Source organism: Ogataea philodendri (assembly GCF_020536065.1).
Source record: "Ogataea philodendri strain CBS6075 chromosome Unknown scaffold4, whole genome shotgun sequence".
In the NCBI taxonomy this organism is placed as follows: Eukaryota; Fungi; Ascomycota; class Pichiomycetes; order Pichiales; family Pichiaceae; genus Ogataea; species Ogataea philodendri.
The window spans coordinates 405,832-424,056 of record NW_025763821.1 but is presented as its reverse complement, the minus strand read 5'-3'; the positions used below and the strand labels follow the sequence as shown (position 1 = coordinate 424,056).

Sequence of the window (18,225 nt, the reverse complement as noted above, 5' to 3'; positions counted from 1 at the left end):
TAAGTACATTTTTCACCAGAATAAAAATACGACGCGTCGATCGTCCTCCGCAGATTGGTAGCAGGCAGGTTTGAGACTTGCGCCAGGTCAACGTCTCTTGCCCTTCTTCTTCTTCTTTGGAGCAAGCGCATGGCCGGTGTTGTTGATGTGCTGAAACAGCTTGTTGCGGCTCGAAAACGTTTCGTTGCAAACGGTGCACTTTTCTGTCGCAGACGGAGCAGCAGGCACAGGCGAGACTCTGGCCGCGCGGCCCTTTTTCTTCTTCTTCGACTTGGTCGTGCCCCAGTCGTCGTCAGAATCGGAGTCTAAGAACGCGCGCGCATCCACCTCGTCTTCTGATGGGGATGGTGACTCCACCACCTCTGCCTCCTCGTCTGGCTGCACCGGCTCCTTTTCCATCTCCTCCGCCACTTCTTCCTCTTCCTCCCCGTCCAGATCCTCGACCGCACTCTCGTACTCGTCCTCGCTCCGCACGTACCCCTCGTCCAGCCCGAGCTCAATGCCCTCCTTCCTCATCTCCCATTGCAACTTCTTCAGCAGCTTCAGATGCTTCCTGCTCTTCTCGTGCTCCAAAAATTGCTTCTCGTGCTTGAAGTTCTTGTTGCAGATAATGCACTCGTAGAAATCGTCGTCTCCCTCGTCGCTCTCGTCCAGCTGCTCCTCCATGTACAGCTTGTCGAGCTGCTGCTCGATCTCGGCCAAATCCTCAGGGTCCAGCATCTGCCAGTGCTGTTCTGAGAACTCTTCCTTATCCTTTTTGCGTTGCTCCTTATCGCGCTGGACCTGCTGCTTCACCTCGTCCTGCTGCTTCCGCACCCTGTCCTGCTCGTACTTCTTCTGCGCAGCAGGATTGACTCGTGGATCCCGTTTCTTCAAGAACGAAATTAGCCGTCTGACGGCCTCGTTGTAGTCTCGCCGGGCTTGGTCGCGCAATTTCTTATTCTCCTTCTCCATTAGTCGTCGAGTGCGTCGATCAGGTGCACTAGAGTATCTATACTCGTCCACCCAGTTGAAGCTCTTGACAGACGCAAAATTCGACCAAACTTTGTAAAATATCCGAACAACATCACCATAATCCGACCGAGACTTGCCAAACCGAGGAAATAGCAGATCGTTGGTATCACAAGCATTCGCAGACGCAGTATCGTCCATATACTTCTCAAACCCAGGCAGTTTCTGTTTCTTACCAGACGAAACCTCCTCGCTGGCAATTCGGTCCAAAACAACCCCCGCAACAGCATAAAACCCATTGATCGAGTCGTCCATCTGCGAATATAGGTCCGAGTTCAAATATGCAAGAATGTCTTCCACAGAAAGACCGGCGTAATAAACGTCGCCCGACTTGTCGTCCTCTGCCTCGTAATCGCCGTCCTCCATCAAAACCTGGAACTTGTGCGAATCGTACCACGCGCGTTCTTGCGGATCGCTCAATGTATCGTACGCAACCTTCACCTCGTTGAACTTCCTGCTGGCTCCTTCAATATCATCGGGATTTTTGTCTGGATGGAGCCGCAACGCACATTTTCGGTACGCCTTTTTGATCTCCAGATCGGACGCCTCTACAGACACCCCAAGCAGCTCGTAGTAGTCGGTCTTCATGCGAAACTAGCCTGGCTACGATTTTTCAGGTGAATCAAAGTACAATCTTTTTTTTTTCTGTGCGGTGCAGAGATGTGGTTCAGTCCTGGTTCTGGTTACGAGCACGTGCCGAGATCAGAAAAATGGCCACATAGTCAAATAAATACTAACAAAACAATTCGCACGGATGGTGGTTCTAGCAGCGTCCATCTGCACAAGAGGCGGAAAAGCCATTCTTTCGAGACAATTCAGAGACCTGTCCAAGGACCGTGTCACGTCGTTGTTGGCCGAGTTCCCAGCGTTGCTGTTGGACACCACGAAAACTCAGCATACCACGGTGCAAGGAGAAAACGTTAGATACGTGTACTCGCCGTTGGAGGAATTCTATGTGGTTCTGATCACAAACAAGCATTCAAACATTTTACAAGACATTGACACATTGAACCTGTTTTCGCAGACCATCATGTCGATTTTGAGGGTTGTTGACGAACGAGAGATCTTTGACAACTGTTTTGAAATTTTGAACGCGTTCGACGAAATCATCAATTTGGGCTACAAGGAGAACCTGTCGTTGTCGCAGATCATCACGTTTTTGGAAATGGAGTCCCACGAAGAAAAGATCCAGGAAATCATCGAGAGAAACAAGGAATTGGAAGCGGCAGAGGAGAGAAAGAGAAAAGCCAAGGAAATACAAAGAAGAGAGATGATGAAGAAGAACATGGAGTCCTACGAGTTCCAGCAGTCACAGAATTTCGTGCAGCCTTCATACCAGCCGGCCGCGCAGCCTGCACAGCAATTCAGCGAGCCAGCATACTCTGCGCCGCAAAAGCCATTCGCCAAGGCTCCTCCACGGAAGGGAGGATTGCAGTTGGGAAAGAAGGCCGCCAGCTTGGGCGGCGAGGCTCAACCATTGTTAATTTCTACACCTTCTCCAAGACCGACTTCCTCGCAGTCGGTCAGCACTCCCGAGCCGGCTGGCAAGGAGAAGATTGCCAACAACGGTATTCTGATACTCATCAACGAGAAGTTCACCGGACAGATCACCAGAGAAGGTTCCATTTCCACTGCAGAGGTGCAAGGAGACTTGCAATTGCGTATTAACGATCCGTCGCTTGCATTTTCGTTGGTCAACCTGCAACTTGGATCCAAAGACGGACAAAACACCGTTTACAAAACACATCCAAAGGTGGACAAGAACCTGTTCCAATCGGACTCCATTATTGGCATGAAGGACCAGACCAAGCCGTTTGCCTCGAACGATCAGCCATTGGGCGTTCTGAGATGGAAGTCTGTCTCCAAGACGTCTGTTTCTGAAGACGCCAACACTCTTTTGCCGCTGGTTCTGACCACGTGGGTCAATAACAACGAGGACGGAACGGTCAACCTGACTTTCGAGTACGAGGCTCTTGCCGAAAAACAGCTGGACGAAGCCAGTTTGCTCATACCTGCTGGCGAGGCCACCATCGAGTCGAGCGACCACGACAACGTTTCGTTGCAATACATCGAGGAAGGCTTGTTGGTGAAGCTGACCGGTCTGCAGGAGAACCCATCTGGCTCGTTTGAGATTGTTTGTCACGGAATTGAGGACGAGGAGGCGTTGTTCCCTATGGAGGTTGTGTTTTCGATTTCCGAGCCAATCGAGTCAGGAAAAGAGCTTGGAGACGTTGCTGTTGTTTCTGTGGTGAGCGCCGAGTCCAAGGAGGAACTTCCGTTTGATGTCCACTACAACGGCTCGAACGAAGGATACTACATAATTTAGAAATGAGCTCCATAAAAACAATATAGTGCAACCATGAAAAATTCGTGTCCGGGGTCGGAATTTTGGCGGACACCCGGGGAAGAGAAAAAAAAACCAATATAATCATCCATTCTTCCTGGTTTAACACTGTTTTGTAAAAACTGTTGCCCGGAAAAAGATCATGCTAAGTGTCAGATTGAGTGCTAAAACCATTGGAACAAGAGCTTTTTCGGCCACCACCAGAGCCATGAGAACAGAGAAGGATGCCTTTGGAGACATCCAAGTTGCTGACGACAAGTATTGGGGAGCCCAGACCCAGAGATCGTTGCAGAACTTCAAGATCGGAGGTCCAAGAGAGATCATGCCTGCTCCAATTGTGCATGCTTTTGGAATCTTGAAGAAAGCCGCTGCCACTGTCAACCAGGAGCTTGGTGTGTTGGACCCTAAATTGGCTGACGCAATCAAACAGGCTGCCACTGAGGTTGCCGATGGAAAGCTTGTTGACCATTTTCCATTGGTTGTTTTCCAGACCGGTTCGGGAACCCAGTCCAACATGAACGCCAACGAGGTGATCAGTAACAGAGCCATTGAGATTCTGGGCGGAACTCTTGGCTCTAAAAAACCCGTTCATCCTAACGATCATGTCAACATGTCGCAGTCTTCGAACGACACTTTCCCAACAGTGATGCACATTGCCGCCGTCACCGAGATCACCAACCATTTGTTGCCGGAAATGAAGGCCCTGAGAGACTCGTTGGACAAGAAGGCTGAGGAGTTTGCCGACATCATCAAGATTGGAAGAACTCACTTGCAAGATGCCACTCCATTGACCCTTGGCCAGGAGTTTAGCGGATACGTTGCTCAATTAACCAAAGGTATCGGTCGTGTTGAACAGAGTCTGGAGAACCTCAGATTCCTCGCTCAAGGAGGAACCGCTGTCGGAACCGGATTGAACACCAAGAAAGGTTTTGCTGAGAAAGTTGCTGCGGAGGTGTCCAAACTGACCGGATTGCAGTTTCAAACCGCTCCAAACAAGTTCGAGGCCCTGGCTGCCCACGACGCCGTTGTCGAGGCCTCCGGAGCACTCAACACCGTGGCCACCTCGCTGTACAAGATCGCCAACGATATCAGATACCTTGGATCTGGTCCTCGTTGCGGTTACGGCGAATTGGCATTGCCAGAAAACGAGCCAGGCTCGTCCATTATGCCAGGAAAAGTCAACCCTACCCAGAACGAGGCCATGACCATGGTTTGCACCCAGGTGTTTGGAAACCACGCCTGTATCACCTTTGCTGGTGCTTCTGGACAATTTGAGCTTAACGTGTTCAAGCCGGTGATGATCTCCAACCTTTTGTCGTCCGTTAGACTTTTGGCCGACGCTTCCTACTCATTCAGAGTCCATTGTGTTGACGGCATTGTTGCCAACGAGAAGAGAATCGGCCAATTGTTGCACGAATCTTTGATGCTTGTCACTGCTTTGAACCCAAAGATCGGTTACGACAACGCTTCCAAGACCGCCAAGAACGCCCACAAGAAGGGACTCACTTTGAAGCAAAGTGCTCTGGAGCTCGGAATGCTCACCGAAGAGGAGTTCGACGAATGGGTCAGACCGGAAAAGATGATCGGTCCTAAGGACTAAAACATGTAGCTACCAAATATATTGACGTCGATCGACGCGTGAAAGTGGCAAAGAACCAGAGTCGAAAATATTATTTATTAAACTTCTGTCTTTGTAATCACTCCATGTTTTCCTGTTCAAGACGAGTCCTCGGCTCTCGTCTTGTGACCGGCGTGTCTTTAAGACGTGTACGGCTCGCAAGCACCGTTTCGGACATCAATTGGAACGGAAATCGGCCAGCTGGTGCTGGAATTCCATATGCTGGCTCTTCCTTGTCCAAATCGACGTCTTTGCCCTCAACGGATTTGTTTGACTTCAAGTCGAAAAAAAACGATCCCGAGTCCAAGGACGACTCCAAGAAGAAGGACAAGGACATCAAGGATCAGGACAAAGACAAGAATGACAAATCTGACGTCTCCAAAGACCAGAAGCCGTCGTCTTCCACTCCGGCTTCCTCTGCGGGAGCGAACTCGGTGGGGTCTGCTGGAAACTCGGGCTCCGATGAACCGCCTGAGGATGGTTCATCCAACAACAGCCCTGCAGCCTTTGAATTGCCAGAGATCTACCCTCCGATCATCGGTTTGCCCATCTCCAAGCGGCCGTTATTCCCTGGGTTCTACAGATCCGTGATCATCACAGATGTGAATGTGATCAAGGCCGTCAAGGAGGCAACCTCTACACAGTACCCATTCATTGGATGCTTCTTGTTCAAGGACGAGAACATGGAAGGTGATGTGATCAACTCGAAAGATGAGGTGTTCAGCACGGGTGTTTTGGCCCAGATCACATCCAACGTTTATACCAGAGACACAGAGACCGGCGTGGAGACGCTGACCACGGTGTTGTTCCCTCACAAGCGTATCAAGATCGACGAGCTGTTTGTTCCTAACGTTTCAAAAGCCAAACACTCTTTCGTGAAAGTGTCAATCCCGGAGACCGGCGAAGTTTCCGATAAGCAGATCATCGACGGAATCACCGGCGAAAAAGAGGGCGACGAGCCAAAGTCTCCTGCCGAGGTGACCAAGCCTGCTGATGAGGACGTTGTGATCGATGAGGATGACGAGTACAACCCAACAGCGTTCCTAAAGAACTACCCAATCAGTTTGGTGAACGTCTCCAACGTTGAAGACGAGCCATATGCAGAGAGAGATCCTAGAGTCAATTCTTTGACTGCCATCACCTTGGAGACACTCAGAGAGATCACCAAGCTCAACAAGCCTTTCAGCGACCAGCTGCTTTATTTCATCAGCTCGTTGAAAGGCGACGTCTACTACCATCCTGAAAGACTGGCCGACTACGCTGCTGCCGTTGCCGCTGCCACTCCTCAGGAGTTGCAAGACGTGATGGACTGTACCAATATTCCAGATAGACTCGACAAGGCATTGAACTTGTTGAGAAAAGAATTGATGAACAAAGAACTGCAGAAACAGATCGAGCGTGACATCGAGGAGAGAATGGCCAAGAGACACCGTGAGTACAATTTGCAAGAGCAATTGAAGTGGATCAAGAAGGAGCTCGGCATTGACGACGGTAGAGGCAAGCTGATTGCCAAATATAACGAGCGTGCTGCCAAGTTGAAGTTCCCCGAGGAGGCCGAGAAGGTTTTCCAGGAGGAGATCAACAAATTGCAAACTCTGGAGCCATTGATGGCCGAATACGCTGTCACTAGAAACTACTTGGACTGGCTGACAAGCTTGCCATGGGGAATTCACTCCAAGGACAGCTACGATTTGCAGGTTGCCAAATCGGTTTTAGACGATGACCATTACGGTTTGGATGAGGTCAAGGACAGAATTCTGGAGTTTATTGCTGTTGGAAAGCTGTTGAACAAGATCAACGGTAAGATAATCTGTTTTGTTGGACCACCCGGTGTTGGTAAGACCTCGATTGGAAAGTCCATTGCAAGAGCTTTGAATCGAAAGTTTTACCGGTTTTCTGTTGGAGGACTGACAGATGTTGCCGAAATCAAAGGTCATAGAAGAACATATGTGGGAGCCATTCCTGGACGTATGGTGCAGGCATTGAAGAACACCGAGACGGAGAATCCGCTGGTTTTAATTGACGAGATTGACAAGATTTCCGGTGCTCACCATGCGAGCGGCGATCCGTCTGCTGCGCTGCTGGAATTGCTTGATCCGGAACAGAACTCCAACTTTATGGACTTTTATCTGGATGTTCCTATCAACTTGTCGCAGGTGTTGTTTGTCTGTACTGCCAACACCTTGAGCACTATTCCTGCTCCGTTGTTGGATCGTATGGAAGTGATTGACATTGCTGGATACGTTGAGGACGAGAAGGTGAAGATTGCCGAGAACTACCTCATTCCTGCGGCCAAGGAGTCTTCTGGACTGAAGTCTGTGAACGTTGAGCTCCAGGAGCCTGCATTACAGGAACTTATCAGAGGCTACTGCCGTGAGAACGGTGTTAGAAACCTCAAGAAGCAGATCGAGAAGATCTATAGAAAAGCTGCGCTTGCTGCCGTCAAGGTCGTGGATGGTGTTGATTTCGACAAGAAGGTGGAGGTGAAGTCTAACGAGAAGCCAGAGAAATCCGAGAAGCCAAAGGAGACCAAGGAGACCAAGAAGACCGAGAAGGAAGCTGTTAAGACTGCTATCGAGGAGACCAAGGAGGAGAAATCCGAGGAATCCGAGAAGAAGGAAGAGGAGGAGGAAGAAGAACAGCCGCAGACCGTCATTCCTGAGACTTACAAGGTGGAGATCACTCCACAGAACCTGAAGGACTATGTTGGATCGCCAATTTACACTGCAGACAGACTGTACGAGACTACACCACCTGGAGTTGTGATGGGACTGGCGTGGACCTCAACGGGAGGTTCTGCGTTGTACATCGAGTCTATTTTAGAGCATGCGATCAACAAGGACTCGACACCAAAGGTGGAGCGGACCGGACAGCTGGGAGACGTGATGAAGGAGTCTGTGCGGATAGCGTACTCGTTTTCCAAGATGTTCCTTGCCAAGCGTTTTGTGGAAAACCGGTTCTTTGATCGGGCGCAGATGCATTTGCACTTCCCTGAGGGTGCGACTCCGAAGGACGGGCCTTCTGCGGGAGTTGCGATCACGTCGTCGTTCCTGTCGCTTGCCCTGAACCGGCCTTTGGAGCCGGACGTTGCGATGACGGGCGAGCTGACGTTGACGGGCCGAGTTCTGCGGATCGGCGGCCTGAAGGAGAAGACTCTGGCGGCCAGACGGTCTGGTGTCAAGACGGTGATCTTCCCGAAGGACAATCTGTCGGACTGGAACGAGCTGCAGGACAACATCAAGGAAGGCCTGACTCCTGTTCCCGTTGAGTGGTACGACGAGGTGTTCACCAAGCTGTTTGGCGACGTGACGTCTGCGGAGGGCAACGCCGTTTGGAAGAAGGAGTTCGACGCCATCGACGCAGCAGAGGCCGACAAGAAGTAAAGAGCAGCACCGAGGCATGTATATACACGGCTGTGCAATTTGTAACGGAGAGAAAAAAAAGTTCATCTATAAACCGGTGAGAGCAAAATGGGCAAGAAGAAGCCGCAAGACGAAGAGACCGACGCGCCAGACACGATCGACGAGCAAAAGACGCTCGAAATATACAAACAGGCGCTCACGTTCAACGTGATTGCCAAATACGACCCGCTGGTGGATCAGCTGGTGCATTTGACGTCGTACTGCGTGGTGTACGAGTTTGACTCTGAGCAGAACGACTGGGTGAAGCTGGACTTCCAGGGGCCTTTGGCGGTGTATTCACGGAAGAGCGAGGTGAGTGGGGGTGTTTCGAGCGAGCAAGTTGTTGGGAACGACGCTTTGTACACGTTTGGTTTGATAGTGTTAAACCGTATCAATCCGGCCAATTTTAGTGTCGGATTGATCAGCACCAAACAGCTGACCGACCCGGACGAAGGAATCATTGTGGAAAACACCGACCGGCTGATCATAGTGCGCGATCTGAGCCAGAAAACGTACGGGCTGTGGATCTTTGACCCGGCAGACAGAGAGTATATTTGCGAGGTGATGAAATATTGTATAGAAGGAGAACGGAAATGAATTAGAGGGTGTCGCTATCGGGCCGACGCTTGTAGGTGGCGCGTTTTTTGCGTGCAGACTCGTTGAGCTGCGGGAACGCGCCCGGCATGGGCTGCTGGTACATGGACGGGCTGGGTGACGAGACAGGGGCAGACCCTGGAGCAGGCCGTTTCGAGACCGGTTTGCGGACTTTTTTCTGTTTCCGGTCGCGACCAGGCGTGGTGTCTGTCTCTGGCAGCGAGGCCGGGCTCATGAACGCGGTGTTGCCCATCGACATCGGCGTAGACCCGGACCGCGAGTCTGGCGCCGTTTTCAGCTGCGTGTGGCCCGCCGCAGCCACCGCAGAGGCCATCTGTTCTTTCTGCTGCTGGTTCAGCATGCGCTCCTGGTTGATCAGCGCACGCTGCTGCTGGGTCATCCCGCCCAGCAGCCCGTTCATGCTCGGGTCGTTCATGTTCTGGTTCATGCCCCCGGAAATGGCCGCCTGCTTGATCAGCTCCACCTTGTGCCGCCACATCTCCACAAACCGCAGCCGCTGGAACTGGCCCGGCTCGTTGTTGTTGGTCTTGGCCGACTCGGACAGCCGGTTGTTGTGGGTGTACGACTCGCTCAGAATCGTCATTAGTTGCTCGTACTTGGAGTTTGTGTGCGGCAGGTCCTCGTGTAGAGGTTTGTACGGGTAGTTCTTGTACGAGAGCGGGTTCAGTTTCGTTGGATGCTCGTCCGAGTCGTACTCTCTCGCATCTGGGCGGTGCACAAACTTGAGAGTGTCCGACTCCGGGTCGTACTGCGGCTCCACCAGGTCGAACGGCCGCAACGACTTGTCCATATGGTACGGGTTCAGCACGGGCTGCAGGTTCACGTTCCTGTTGGTGGCCGTGAGCACCTCGCTCTCGAACGTGAGAGCAAACGTGTCGTGGAATTGCTGGCTGTCCGCGTGGTAGGCCAGGTCGTCGAACTGGGCCAGCTGCGTCAGCCGCAGCACCGTGCGATACTCCTTGGGCTTGGTTTTTGTCTCGGGCGTCTCCTGCTTCACTTTCGGGTCGGCCGTGGCCGGTTTCTCGTCCTTGACCGGAATTAAGTTGCGATGGTCAAACACTTTCAGAATCAGACTTCCGTCGTACAGCTGGACGCCTCCGTCCTTGATGATCTCCATCAACGCCTCGGGAATCTCGCCCTTTGCCACGTACTCGAGAAACTCCTTCACGGTGGGCGAGCTCTTCGGGATGATCGCGTCCTGGTTGCCGAACCGGTAGTGGTTCCCGTGGATGTGGAACTCGAGCGAGGCCGGATAGTTTTCGAATTTTTTCAGTATTTCCTCGCTGCTCTCGTAGAACCGTTGTGTTTTCGCTCTTCTTCGCAGCTGCTGGATCATCAGCATCTTGCGTTGTTGCGGGTTCAATTTCGCGAGCTGTTCCTGAGACAGCCCGAGGAAGTTTCTTTGGGGTTGTTGTTGTTGTTGTTGCTGTTGTTGTTGTTGCTGTTGCTGCTGCTGCAACATCTTCTTCTGCAAAAGCTGCTGCTGCTGCTGCGGCGTCAATTGCTGGCCCGACCGCGACGCATGCAATTGGGCCTGCTGTTGTTTGATCATCTGCTGGTGTCTCTTGAGCAGCATGATGTCCTGGTCCTTGAGCTCGCCCGACTGAATCATCTGCTCGAGCCGTTGCTGACGCGTCATGCCCGGCGGCGGCTGGATCGAGTTCAGCAGCCTCATCATATACGCCTGCGTACTGTTACTCATGGTGAAGAAGAAGACAAGATAAAAAATAATTCGCGACCTTTTCCAGGTGTAGAGGTGGGGGTGGGACATGGCAGGGGGAGACGGGGAGCGAGGATTTCGCGGTGGCAGCGCTGGACGGGGGTCAATTGACTGGACAAGACCAAGTTAGACGGCACATGTTGCGTTTGTCCAGATGAAAGAACCGCAAACCGGACCCCACCGTGCCAAGCCGGAGCCAAGCACCCACCATACACAGGACTTCGAGTTCAGCCCCCATGTTCACCATCGACACCGCTACACCCAACTGTAACACCCCCCCTCCCACATTTATTCCTCCCCCCTTGCTTTGCATAACTCCAATAACCCTCCTCCCGCTCCCACCCCTGCCTCGCCCAAAATTTCAGTACCTTGCTCACTTTCTTTTTCTTGTCTCATGATCCACCATGTCCATGGCGTTCCAACAGTACCAATACGTCCCCGTCGCCGAGCACGGCTATGAAGCCGCGCCCCTCGGCTACCCAGCAGCCTACCCGTCAAGAACCGTGTACCTGGGCAACGTTCCTGCCAACGTGGAGGCGCATGAGTTGCTCAACCACGTCCGATCCGGAACAGTGGAGTCGGTCAGGATTATCCCGTCCAAGAACTGCGCGTTTGTCTCGTTTCTCGACGAGAACTCCGCCACCCTGTTCCACTCCGACGCCACCCTCAAACACCTCACCGTTGCAGGCCACGAGATCAAGGTGGGCTGGGGGAAACCCACCCCGGTACAGCCCCTGGTGGCCTCGTGTGTTGCGCGCTACAACGCCACCAGAAACGTCTATCTCGGCAACCTGTCCCCGGCCACCACCACAGACGACCTGCTCCAGGACCTGCGCCAGTACGGATCAATCGACACCATCAAGATCCTGCCGGAGAAAAAAATCGCTTTTGCACACTACACATCCATCCTGTCGGCTATCAAGTGCATCCAGTCACTGCCTCTTCTCGACAAGTACAAGGACAAGAAGGTTTTCTACGGGAAAGATCGGTGTGCGTTTGTCACAAAGACACAACAGCACAACGCGGCACAGTACCTGGGACTCAACCCGAACGTGGACTCGTTCTCGTCCCAGGTCGACAGAGACGTGATTGCAGACTCGCTTGTGCGACAGAGCAGCGCGGCGGCGGTGATTGCCACGTCGGCCGCAGGCCCGGGAAACCAGGGAAATAGAACCATCTACTTGGGCAACCTGCACCCGGACTCGACGGTCGAGGAGATCTGCAACGTTTGTCGGGGCGGGATTCTGCATCACGTTCGGCTGATCCCCGAGCGTCACGTCTGCTTCATCACGTTTATAGACCCGGTCTCGGCAGCACAGTTCTTTGCAACCTCCTCGTTGCACGGCCTGGTGATCCACAACCGCAAAATCAAGGTCGGCTGGGGAAAACACTCGGGCCCGCTGCCCAACTCCATCAACCTCGCCGTCGGAAACGGCGCATCCAGAAACATCTACATCGGAGGCCTCGACAAAATTCCAGAGGTTAAGTTCACCAAGGAAAAACTATACACCGACTTTAAAGTGTTTGGAGAAACAGAGCAAATCAACTTCTTTGACGAAAAACACTGTTGCTTCGTCAACTTCACCAATATCTCCAACGCCATCAAGGCAATCGACGGCATTAGAAACAACCCCGATTACGTCAAGTGCAAAATCAACTTTGGCAAAGATCGTTGCGGTAACGCCCCAAGACACCACCAGAACTCCCAGGGAGTGCCGTATCTGTCAGGCCAGATCGTAAACGACGTCAACGGCCAGCAGTTTGGCGACCAAAGCGACGACGACGACGATTACCAGCAGCCCGAGCTCGCCACCCCTGCCGAAATGGAAAACCCAATGGGTATCTTCCGAACATCGGTGTGACTCTTTTCCCCAGCAGCCTGCATTTCCTGATATTCAGTTCATAGTCTTTATTTCGATATCATTTTGTTCCCTTTACCGTTTCTCCATACCCGAGCGTAGTGACTCTTTTCGGGAATACTCTTGCGCTTATCTCTGTGCGTCCCCTGTGTTAGCCGATATTTTTCCCCAAGTTTCGCCTATCCAATATCATATAAAATTCAACCGGGACCCTTTCTTCTGGCCATTTATTCATGTGGGACACTCTGCAGAAGTTCTCCGGCAAGATCGACTCGCTGGGAGTCGAGTCGCGCGGACTCGAACGATGCATGCCCTACGAACGGTCCCAGTCGCGAGCCTTGGTGCTGTCCATCATCGGCTTGTGGATATCGGGCTGCGGAGGACTGACGTCCATGTCCTCGTTCTTCCTGGGCCCGCTTCTGTTTGGCCTCGGATACAAGGACTCGATGGTGGTGGGTCTGCTGGGCACATTGCTCGGCTGCGTTTTGCCTGCCTATTCCGCAACCTTGGGTCCCAGGTCTGGCTTACGTCAGCTGTGTCTGATGCGGTTTCTCTTTGGACGGTTTGCGATCCGGTTTGTGTGTCTGATCTCGGTGATCGGCATGGGGGGTTGGACGGTGAGTAACGCTGTTCTTGGCGGCGAGATTCTGCGCGGCGTGAGCAACGGGAGTCTGCCCATCGAGGTCGGAATCATCATTGTCAGTGTTCTGAGTCTGGTCGTTGCTGTCTTTGGAATCAAGCTTGTTCTCAAAATCGAGACGGCTATTGGAATCGCTGTGATCATCACTGTCCTGTTGATGTATCCCATGGCACGCTCAGAAATTACCATCAACCACGACACCGTTTCTGTCGGCAGCAATTTGACAGTTATTGGCAACCGGCTCTGTTTCTTCACGCTCTGCTATTCTGTGACGGCAACGTGGGCCGGAATCGCGAGCGACTACTACATCCTGTTCCCTGAGAATTTCGGGCAGACTAAGACTTTCTTTCTGACGTTTTTTGGGATAGCCGTTCCCACGGTTTTTGGGGCGGTGATTGGTCTTTTAATCGGCAACGCGGCATTGGTGAACGAGAATTGGAACGCAGCGTACGAAAACGACTCCATTGGCGGGTTGTTGAACGTTGTTTTTGACAATTGGGGCAATTTCGGCAAGTTTTTGCTGATTGTGCTCTGGCTTTCATTAATGACCAACAATATCCTCAACCTGTACTCATCGGCCTTCATGATCCAGATGATGGACCCATGGATCCACCGCAACATCCCGCGGTGGCTGATGGTGATTGCGGTTTTTGCAGTGACACTAATTTTGGCAATGGTGGGCCGCAACAAGCTCAGCACCATCCTGTCCAACTTCTTGCCGATGCTTGGATACTGGATCACGATCTACATCGTGTTGCAACTGGAAGAGAGCTTGATCTTCCGGTCAACTGGTCTGTACAGCCTGTTTCACGCAGAACACAAACACAAGGAGGTGTTCGAGGAGGTGTCCAAGGACCAGACCAACGAGCTCTGTTATGTTCAGGAAGAACAAATGGAGATCAAACCCCGGTATAACTTTGCCATATGGGACAGACCAGACTACCAAACGCACGGAATCGCTGCGTCGATAGCCTTTTGCATGGGAATCGTGGCGGCCGTGCTGGGAATGGACCAGGTGTATTATATCGGGGTGCTTGCTCGCAAAATAGGAGACTATGGCGGGGACATTGGAGACTGGCTGATTATTGTGTTTACAGGATTGAGCTATCCTCCTCTTCGGTACGCCGAACTTCGAATCTTTGGCAAATAGACGTTAATTAACACTCACTGTTAGGTATTACCCCTTTAGTTATTATTGGTTGCTCCCTTTTTCGCAAACAGCGACACCAGGTAGTACTTGAAGAACCATTTGAGAGAGTCCAGAATATGGACCATCGACAGGATCCAGGCTGCGGATTGTTCCTTGGGCTGCTTTTTAGGTTGTTCTGGCGAGCTCACCTGTTTTGTTTCCAAATCGCGGTCTTTTCCCACATCCACCCATCCTGACGAGTCGGCTGAGTCTGGCTCTTGGTGGGTTTGTTCCAACATCGCGTCTGTGACCACCAGCACGTTATTCTCGATGCCCGATTCATCTGGTTCACGCGGCTCGTCTGGAGAACACACCCATTGCTCGTTATCAACAACAAACTTGTACATCAGTTTTGTCCCCTCTTCCACGGGTTTGTCTAGTTTCAACGTTGTTTTCCACACCCCGTTGAGGGGATCAAATTCCAACTTATCTTTGGAAGAAGACCATTCATTAAACGATCCAGCAACATAAACTCCACCATGGACGTGGTCCTGGTCCGATAGCTGAAACTCGATGCAGTACATAAAGAGGGAGTAAAAAAAAAGGTGATCAATAATATCCTTTAACCACAGCTGTAATTTACGCGTCGATCAAGCCAAATCACAAGAACAAGCGTTAAAGATTAAAACACACACTTTTATTTCCAACTGTTGTTTCTATTAGTGCTTTTCACTGCCTCACCTGACGGTGACCTGATCCCCTCAGATAAACACCCGGGGCCGATCGACGGGTCGGTACTTCAACAAATTTATTACCCACTTTTTTATTGTTTTGTTTTCTCTGTGTTTGGCCAGATGTCTCCCTCTGGCTCTTTAGACGGTGACTTACGAGTCGATTTGACTCCTGTTCAAAACCACATGCCACATGAACGTCGCGAGATAACAGAAACCTTGCGAAAAGCCCAGCTTGGCCAGACCCTGGCGCCTGAAAAACTCAACAATAATTACAACTACCTGGGCAGCAAGGATAATTCGACGCCGTTGTCGTTTGCGTCGGCCAACAAGACACCAGTGTCGATCTTGAAAAATTCGTCGCTCAGCCCGGACCGCAAGTCTGTTAGTGAGGACTTTGTCAACTCGCAGCCCGGGCTCCGAATGTCCAAGACCCAGGACGGCCACTTGAACCCGGTCAAGGGCGCCTACAACGTGTTTGATAAACGATTTCCCACGTCAGGATCGCCCATGAACCTTACAAACAGGAAAAGAAGACGTCTTTCAAACACAAACCCCCGTCCATCGCTCGAAACCAACAAATCAACAATCCTGCAACAAGCGGCCCCAAAACAGCAGAAATCGTACTCCAAGCTGGTCTACACGCTTCTCTCAGACCCGCAATGCGCATCGAACCTCACTCTGGTGGTCCAGATTCTTCTCAACACCCTGGTTTTTGTGTCGTTCGCTACTATGGTGTTGTTTTCGTTCCTGGCAATCAAACACGATGCCGACCGCAAGATCCAAGGATACTCCAACAAACTCATGCACGAGATCTCTCTGTGCAAACGAGAATACTTCAGAAACAACTGTTCTCCCGAACTGCGTGTTCCAGCATTGGAAGAACCCTGCAACGAATGGGATAACTGCATGAACAGAGATCCCGAATCAGTGATCACCACGGTTGCCTACTTTGAGATCATGGCCGACTGTATGAACGCGTTCTTCCACAACCTGAGTTTCCGGACGCTTTTCGGACTCATCTTGTTGATCCTGTTCTTGGTTCTTGTTCCAAACGTGTTGTTCAACAAATTCAGGTCTTCCAAAACTACAACAACCAACAATTACTACACATTCAATCCGGACCAGTCCAATGCAAATGCGTCGCAAATATCGCAGATGTCTCCACTGCGGTCGCCAACACGGTCTCCACAACGCATTTTGGACTCTTCTGTCTACTTCACTCCTCCGGCAGCGCTGCTATTACGAGATGACAGTGCCAAAGTGACCGGATCGAGCGTCAGATTCGATACGAACGTTAGTTATCATGAAATCCCGGGACTGGAGGCCAGTCCTCTAAGTCGGTTCGTCAACAAGGATAAATATTAATACAAATAATTGACATTGTACATATCTACACGGCCACTTTCTTTCCACCCATCAACTGGCTCAACAGCTCGGCACTGTTATTACTCTTGATATTATCCGAGCTGGAGGCCGGGAAAAGTCCTGGTGGAGGAGGAGTGGCTGTGCTTGGTTTATCTAGACGCAGAGCCTTCAGTTTCTGTTCCTGAAGGAGCTGTTGTTGTAGAAATTGCTGTGCAGATTGCTTTCCGGCTTGAAGAATGCTGTTTTGATATCTCTGTGGCTGAGGCTGGTAGAATTGTTGTGAAGGTTGTGCTGCTTGCACAGGCTTGGCAGCCTCAGGAGAAACAGACGACTTGTAGCTGTAGTTCTTGCTGAACGGAACGAACAACAACGAGTCGATCAGCTTGGACATGTGCTGTTTGTTGTCTTCTGGAGAGATCAAAGTGTTGTGCATTTCTTCTGTATTGAACCGGTGGAAAGGCGCCTGGGCAGGACTTTTTCTCAAACTGGCCTTGATCGTGTAGGAGAACTCGTCGTGACTATTGAGCAGCTTGAGGTTCTCGTCCACCATCTTGAAGCACAGCAGAGGGTCTTCAATGATACCGATGTCCTTGCTCTTGTCTTTCTTCTTCTGTTGGATAGTTGGTGTTTTCACTGGTCTTTGCAACAGAGCATCGCCCAAAGATGGGAAGGCAGAAAGTCCGCCAGGAACAGGAAGGTCGTTGATGGAGGATGGACCAAGGCTCGACTGGGACTGGACTTTGGCCCACGAGGCCGTTGGAGGAAGAGCAGGCATGTTTTCGTCGTCGTGGGCAGAAGCAGGAGCGGGCGACGGAGTAGGAACCGCAGACACCGGTTCTGGGGAGGGTTGTTCTTCGTGGTGAGACGACGACGACGAGGCGGGAGGAGGAGGAATCAGACCGTTGGTGGCACTTCTTTCCTCGTACTTCTTGTTGATGGCACGAGTGGACAAATCTTTCCGAGTGTACGAATCGGCCTCTTCTCCTGGCTCGTGCAAGAACATGCAGTTTGGGTTTGGACAAGGCTGTCCTCTAAGGTAAGAAGAGCAGTACTTTGTTGTTCCATGGGCAGCCTTGAGGACCCGTCCATCGCTGATCGAGCCGTCAACAGCAGCAATGCATCTGGAGGCGTCTTCTTTCCGAGCAAACGTGACATAAACGCCATATCCCGGGTTGGTATGATGCGGGTTGTTTGGGTTTGGAGTTCTCTTGTTGATGACGATTTTCGAGATCTTACCGTACTGACCAAAATACTTGTCTGACCGCAAGACTGCTGGTAAATCTTCTGCACTACATGGTGGATTTAGACCCACCACATACACCAAATTCTGCTGGATGACTCTCATGCCTGCGAGATGGTGACGTTTAGCCTGTTCGGCGTCCTTCCGTTCCTTTTCCACTTGTCTTCGTTCCCGTTTCTGTTTCTCCTTACGAGCCTGGTTGATCTTCCATTCTTCGGCTGTAACGTTCTTGTGCACCACGTTCTTGTCCTCGTACTGTCGACGACACGCAGGACATTTACCGTTGAGCTCCGGGTTCGTTCTGATGTTGTTGTAACAAAACTGACACACCTGGTACCCACAAGGACATGGCCAGAAGTTTTTATCTGTGATGTCCATTTCCTCCACACAGAGAGGACACAAATCGTCTTCTTCGTCGGGCACAAACGAGTCGTTTTTATCTATAGCTAGATCCAGAGACATGGTGAGTGTTAATGACGGTTTATATGAATATTTTGAAACTTATTTAATGTTTGCCATTAAATTGTATTACTTGCACAGACCTAGTTC

The 18,225-nt window shown here is 51.4% G+C and overlaps 13 protein-coding genes and 1 pseudogene across 14 annotated transcripts; 7 read left to right on the top strand and 7 right to left on the bottom strand.

Moving 5' to 3' along the window:
- Nucleotides 1–87: 87 nt before the first annotated feature.
- On the bottom strand, nt 88–1,599 carry OGAPHI_001264 (uncharacterized protein; the record flags this gene model as incomplete). The annotated part of the gene is made up of 1 exon (XM_046202006.1): nt 88–1,599. One exon carries the CDS (start codon nt 1,597–1,599, stop codon nt 88–90), a length of 1,512 nt encoding a protein of 503 aa, XP_046064173.1.
- A 166-nt stretch (nt 1,600–1,765) lies between these two features.
- Nucleotides 1,766–3,337, top strand: OGAPHI_001263 (uncharacterized protein; the record flags this gene model as incomplete). Its single annotated transcript, XM_046202005.1, has 1 exon — nt 1,766–3,337. One exon carries the CDS (start codon nt 1,766–1,768, stop codon nt 3,335–3,337), a length of 1,572 nt encoding a protein of 523 aa, XP_046064172.1.
- Nucleotides 3,338–3,497: 160 nt separating this feature from the next.
- On the top strand, nt 3,498–4,955 carry OGAPHI_001262 (uncharacterized protein; the record flags this gene model as incomplete). The annotated part of the gene is made up of 1 exon (XM_046202004.1): nt 3,498–4,955. One exon carries the CDS (start codon nt 3,498–3,500, stop codon nt 4,953–4,955), a length of 1,458 nt encoding a protein of 485 aa, XP_046064171.1.
- On the bottom strand, nt 3,501–5,310 carry OGAPHI_001261 (uncharacterized protein; the record flags this gene model as incomplete). Its single annotated transcript, XM_046202003.1, has 3 exons — nt 3,501–4,148; nt 4,224–4,699; nt 5,127–5,310. 3 exons carry the CDS (start codon nt 5,308–5,310, stop codon nt 3,501–3,503), a joined length of 1,308 nt encoding a protein of 435 aa, XP_046064170.1.
- On the top strand, nt 5,060–8,356 carry OGAPHI_001259 (uncharacterized protein; the record flags this gene model as incomplete). The annotated part of the gene is made up of 1 exon (XM_046202001.1): nt 5,060–8,356. The coding sequence occupies one exon, from the start codon at nt 5,060–5,062 to the stop codon at nt 8,354–8,356; it is 3,297 nt and encodes a 1,098-aa protein (XP_046064168.1).
- OGAPHI_001260 (uncharacterized protein) lies at nt 7,693–8,328 on the bottom strand (the record flags this gene model as incomplete). Its single annotated transcript, XM_046202002.1, has 1 exon — nt 7,693–8,328. One exon carries the CDS (start codon nt 8,326–8,328, stop codon nt 7,693–7,695), a length of 636 nt encoding a protein of 211 aa, XP_046064169.1.
- An 87-nt stretch (nt 8,357–8,443) lies between the features above and the next one.
- Nucleotides 8,444–10,537, top strand: OGAPHI_001258 (annotated as a pseudogene). The gene is made up of 4 exons: nt 8,444–8,922; nt 9,039–9,581; nt 9,657–9,890; nt 10,285–10,537. Coding segments are annotated over exons 1-4 (1,509 nt in total).
- OGAPHI_001257 (uncharacterized protein) lies at nt 8,973–10,601 on the bottom strand (the record flags this gene model as incomplete). The annotated part of the gene is made up of 1 exon (XM_046201999.1): nt 8,973–10,601. One exon carries the CDS (start codon nt 10,599–10,601, stop codon nt 8,973–8,975), a length of 1,629 nt encoding a protein of 542 aa, XP_046064167.1.
- A 512-nt stretch (nt 10,602–11,113) lies between these two features.
- On the top strand, nt 11,114–12,571 carry OGAPHI_001256 (uncharacterized protein; the record flags this gene model as incomplete). The annotated part of the gene is made up of 1 exon (XM_046201998.1): nt 11,114–12,571. The coding sequence occupies one exon, from the start codon at nt 11,114–11,116 to the stop codon at nt 12,569–12,571; it is 1,458 nt and encodes a 485-aa protein (XP_046064166.1).
- Nucleotides 12,572–12,801: 230 nt separating this feature from the next.
- Nucleotides 12,802–14,868, top strand: OGAPHI_001254 (uncharacterized protein; the record flags this gene model as incomplete). The annotated part of the gene is made up of 2 exons (XM_046201996.1): nt 12,802–14,327; nt 14,463–14,868. 2 exons carry the CDS (start codon nt 12,802–12,804, stop codon nt 14,866–14,868), a joined length of 1,932 nt encoding a protein of 643 aa, XP_046064164.1.
- OGAPHI_001255 (uncharacterized protein) lies at nt 13,093–13,910 on the bottom strand (the record flags this gene model as incomplete). Its single annotated transcript, XM_046201997.1, has 2 exons — nt 13,093–13,330; nt 13,513–13,910. The coding sequence occupies 2 exons, from the start codon at nt 13,908–13,910 to the stop codon at nt 13,093–13,095; spliced, it is 636 nt and encodes a 211-aa protein (XP_046064165.1).
- OGAPHI_001253 (uncharacterized protein) lies at nt 14,394–14,921 on the bottom strand (the record flags this gene model as incomplete). Its single annotated transcript, XM_046201995.1, has 1 exon — nt 14,394–14,921. One exon carries the CDS (start codon nt 14,919–14,921, stop codon nt 14,394–14,396), a length of 528 nt encoding a protein of 175 aa, XP_046064163.1.
- Nucleotides 14,922–15,191: 270 nt separating this feature from the next.
- OGAPHI_001252 (uncharacterized protein) lies at nt 15,192–17,299 on the top strand (the record flags this gene model as incomplete). Its single annotated transcript, XM_046201994.1, has 3 exons — nt 15,192–16,411; nt 16,538–16,770; nt 17,058–17,299. 3 exons carry the CDS (start codon nt 15,192–15,194, stop codon nt 17,297–17,299), a joined length of 1,695 nt encoding a protein of 564 aa, XP_046064162.1.
- OGAPHI_001251 (uncharacterized protein) lies at nt 16,462–18,138 on the bottom strand (the record flags this gene model as incomplete). Its single annotated transcript, XM_046201993.1, has 1 exon — nt 16,462–18,138. One exon carries the CDS (start codon nt 18,136–18,138, stop codon nt 16,462–16,464), a length of 1,677 nt encoding a protein of 558 aa, XP_046064161.1.
- Nucleotides 18,139–18,225: the final 87 nt, after the last annotated feature.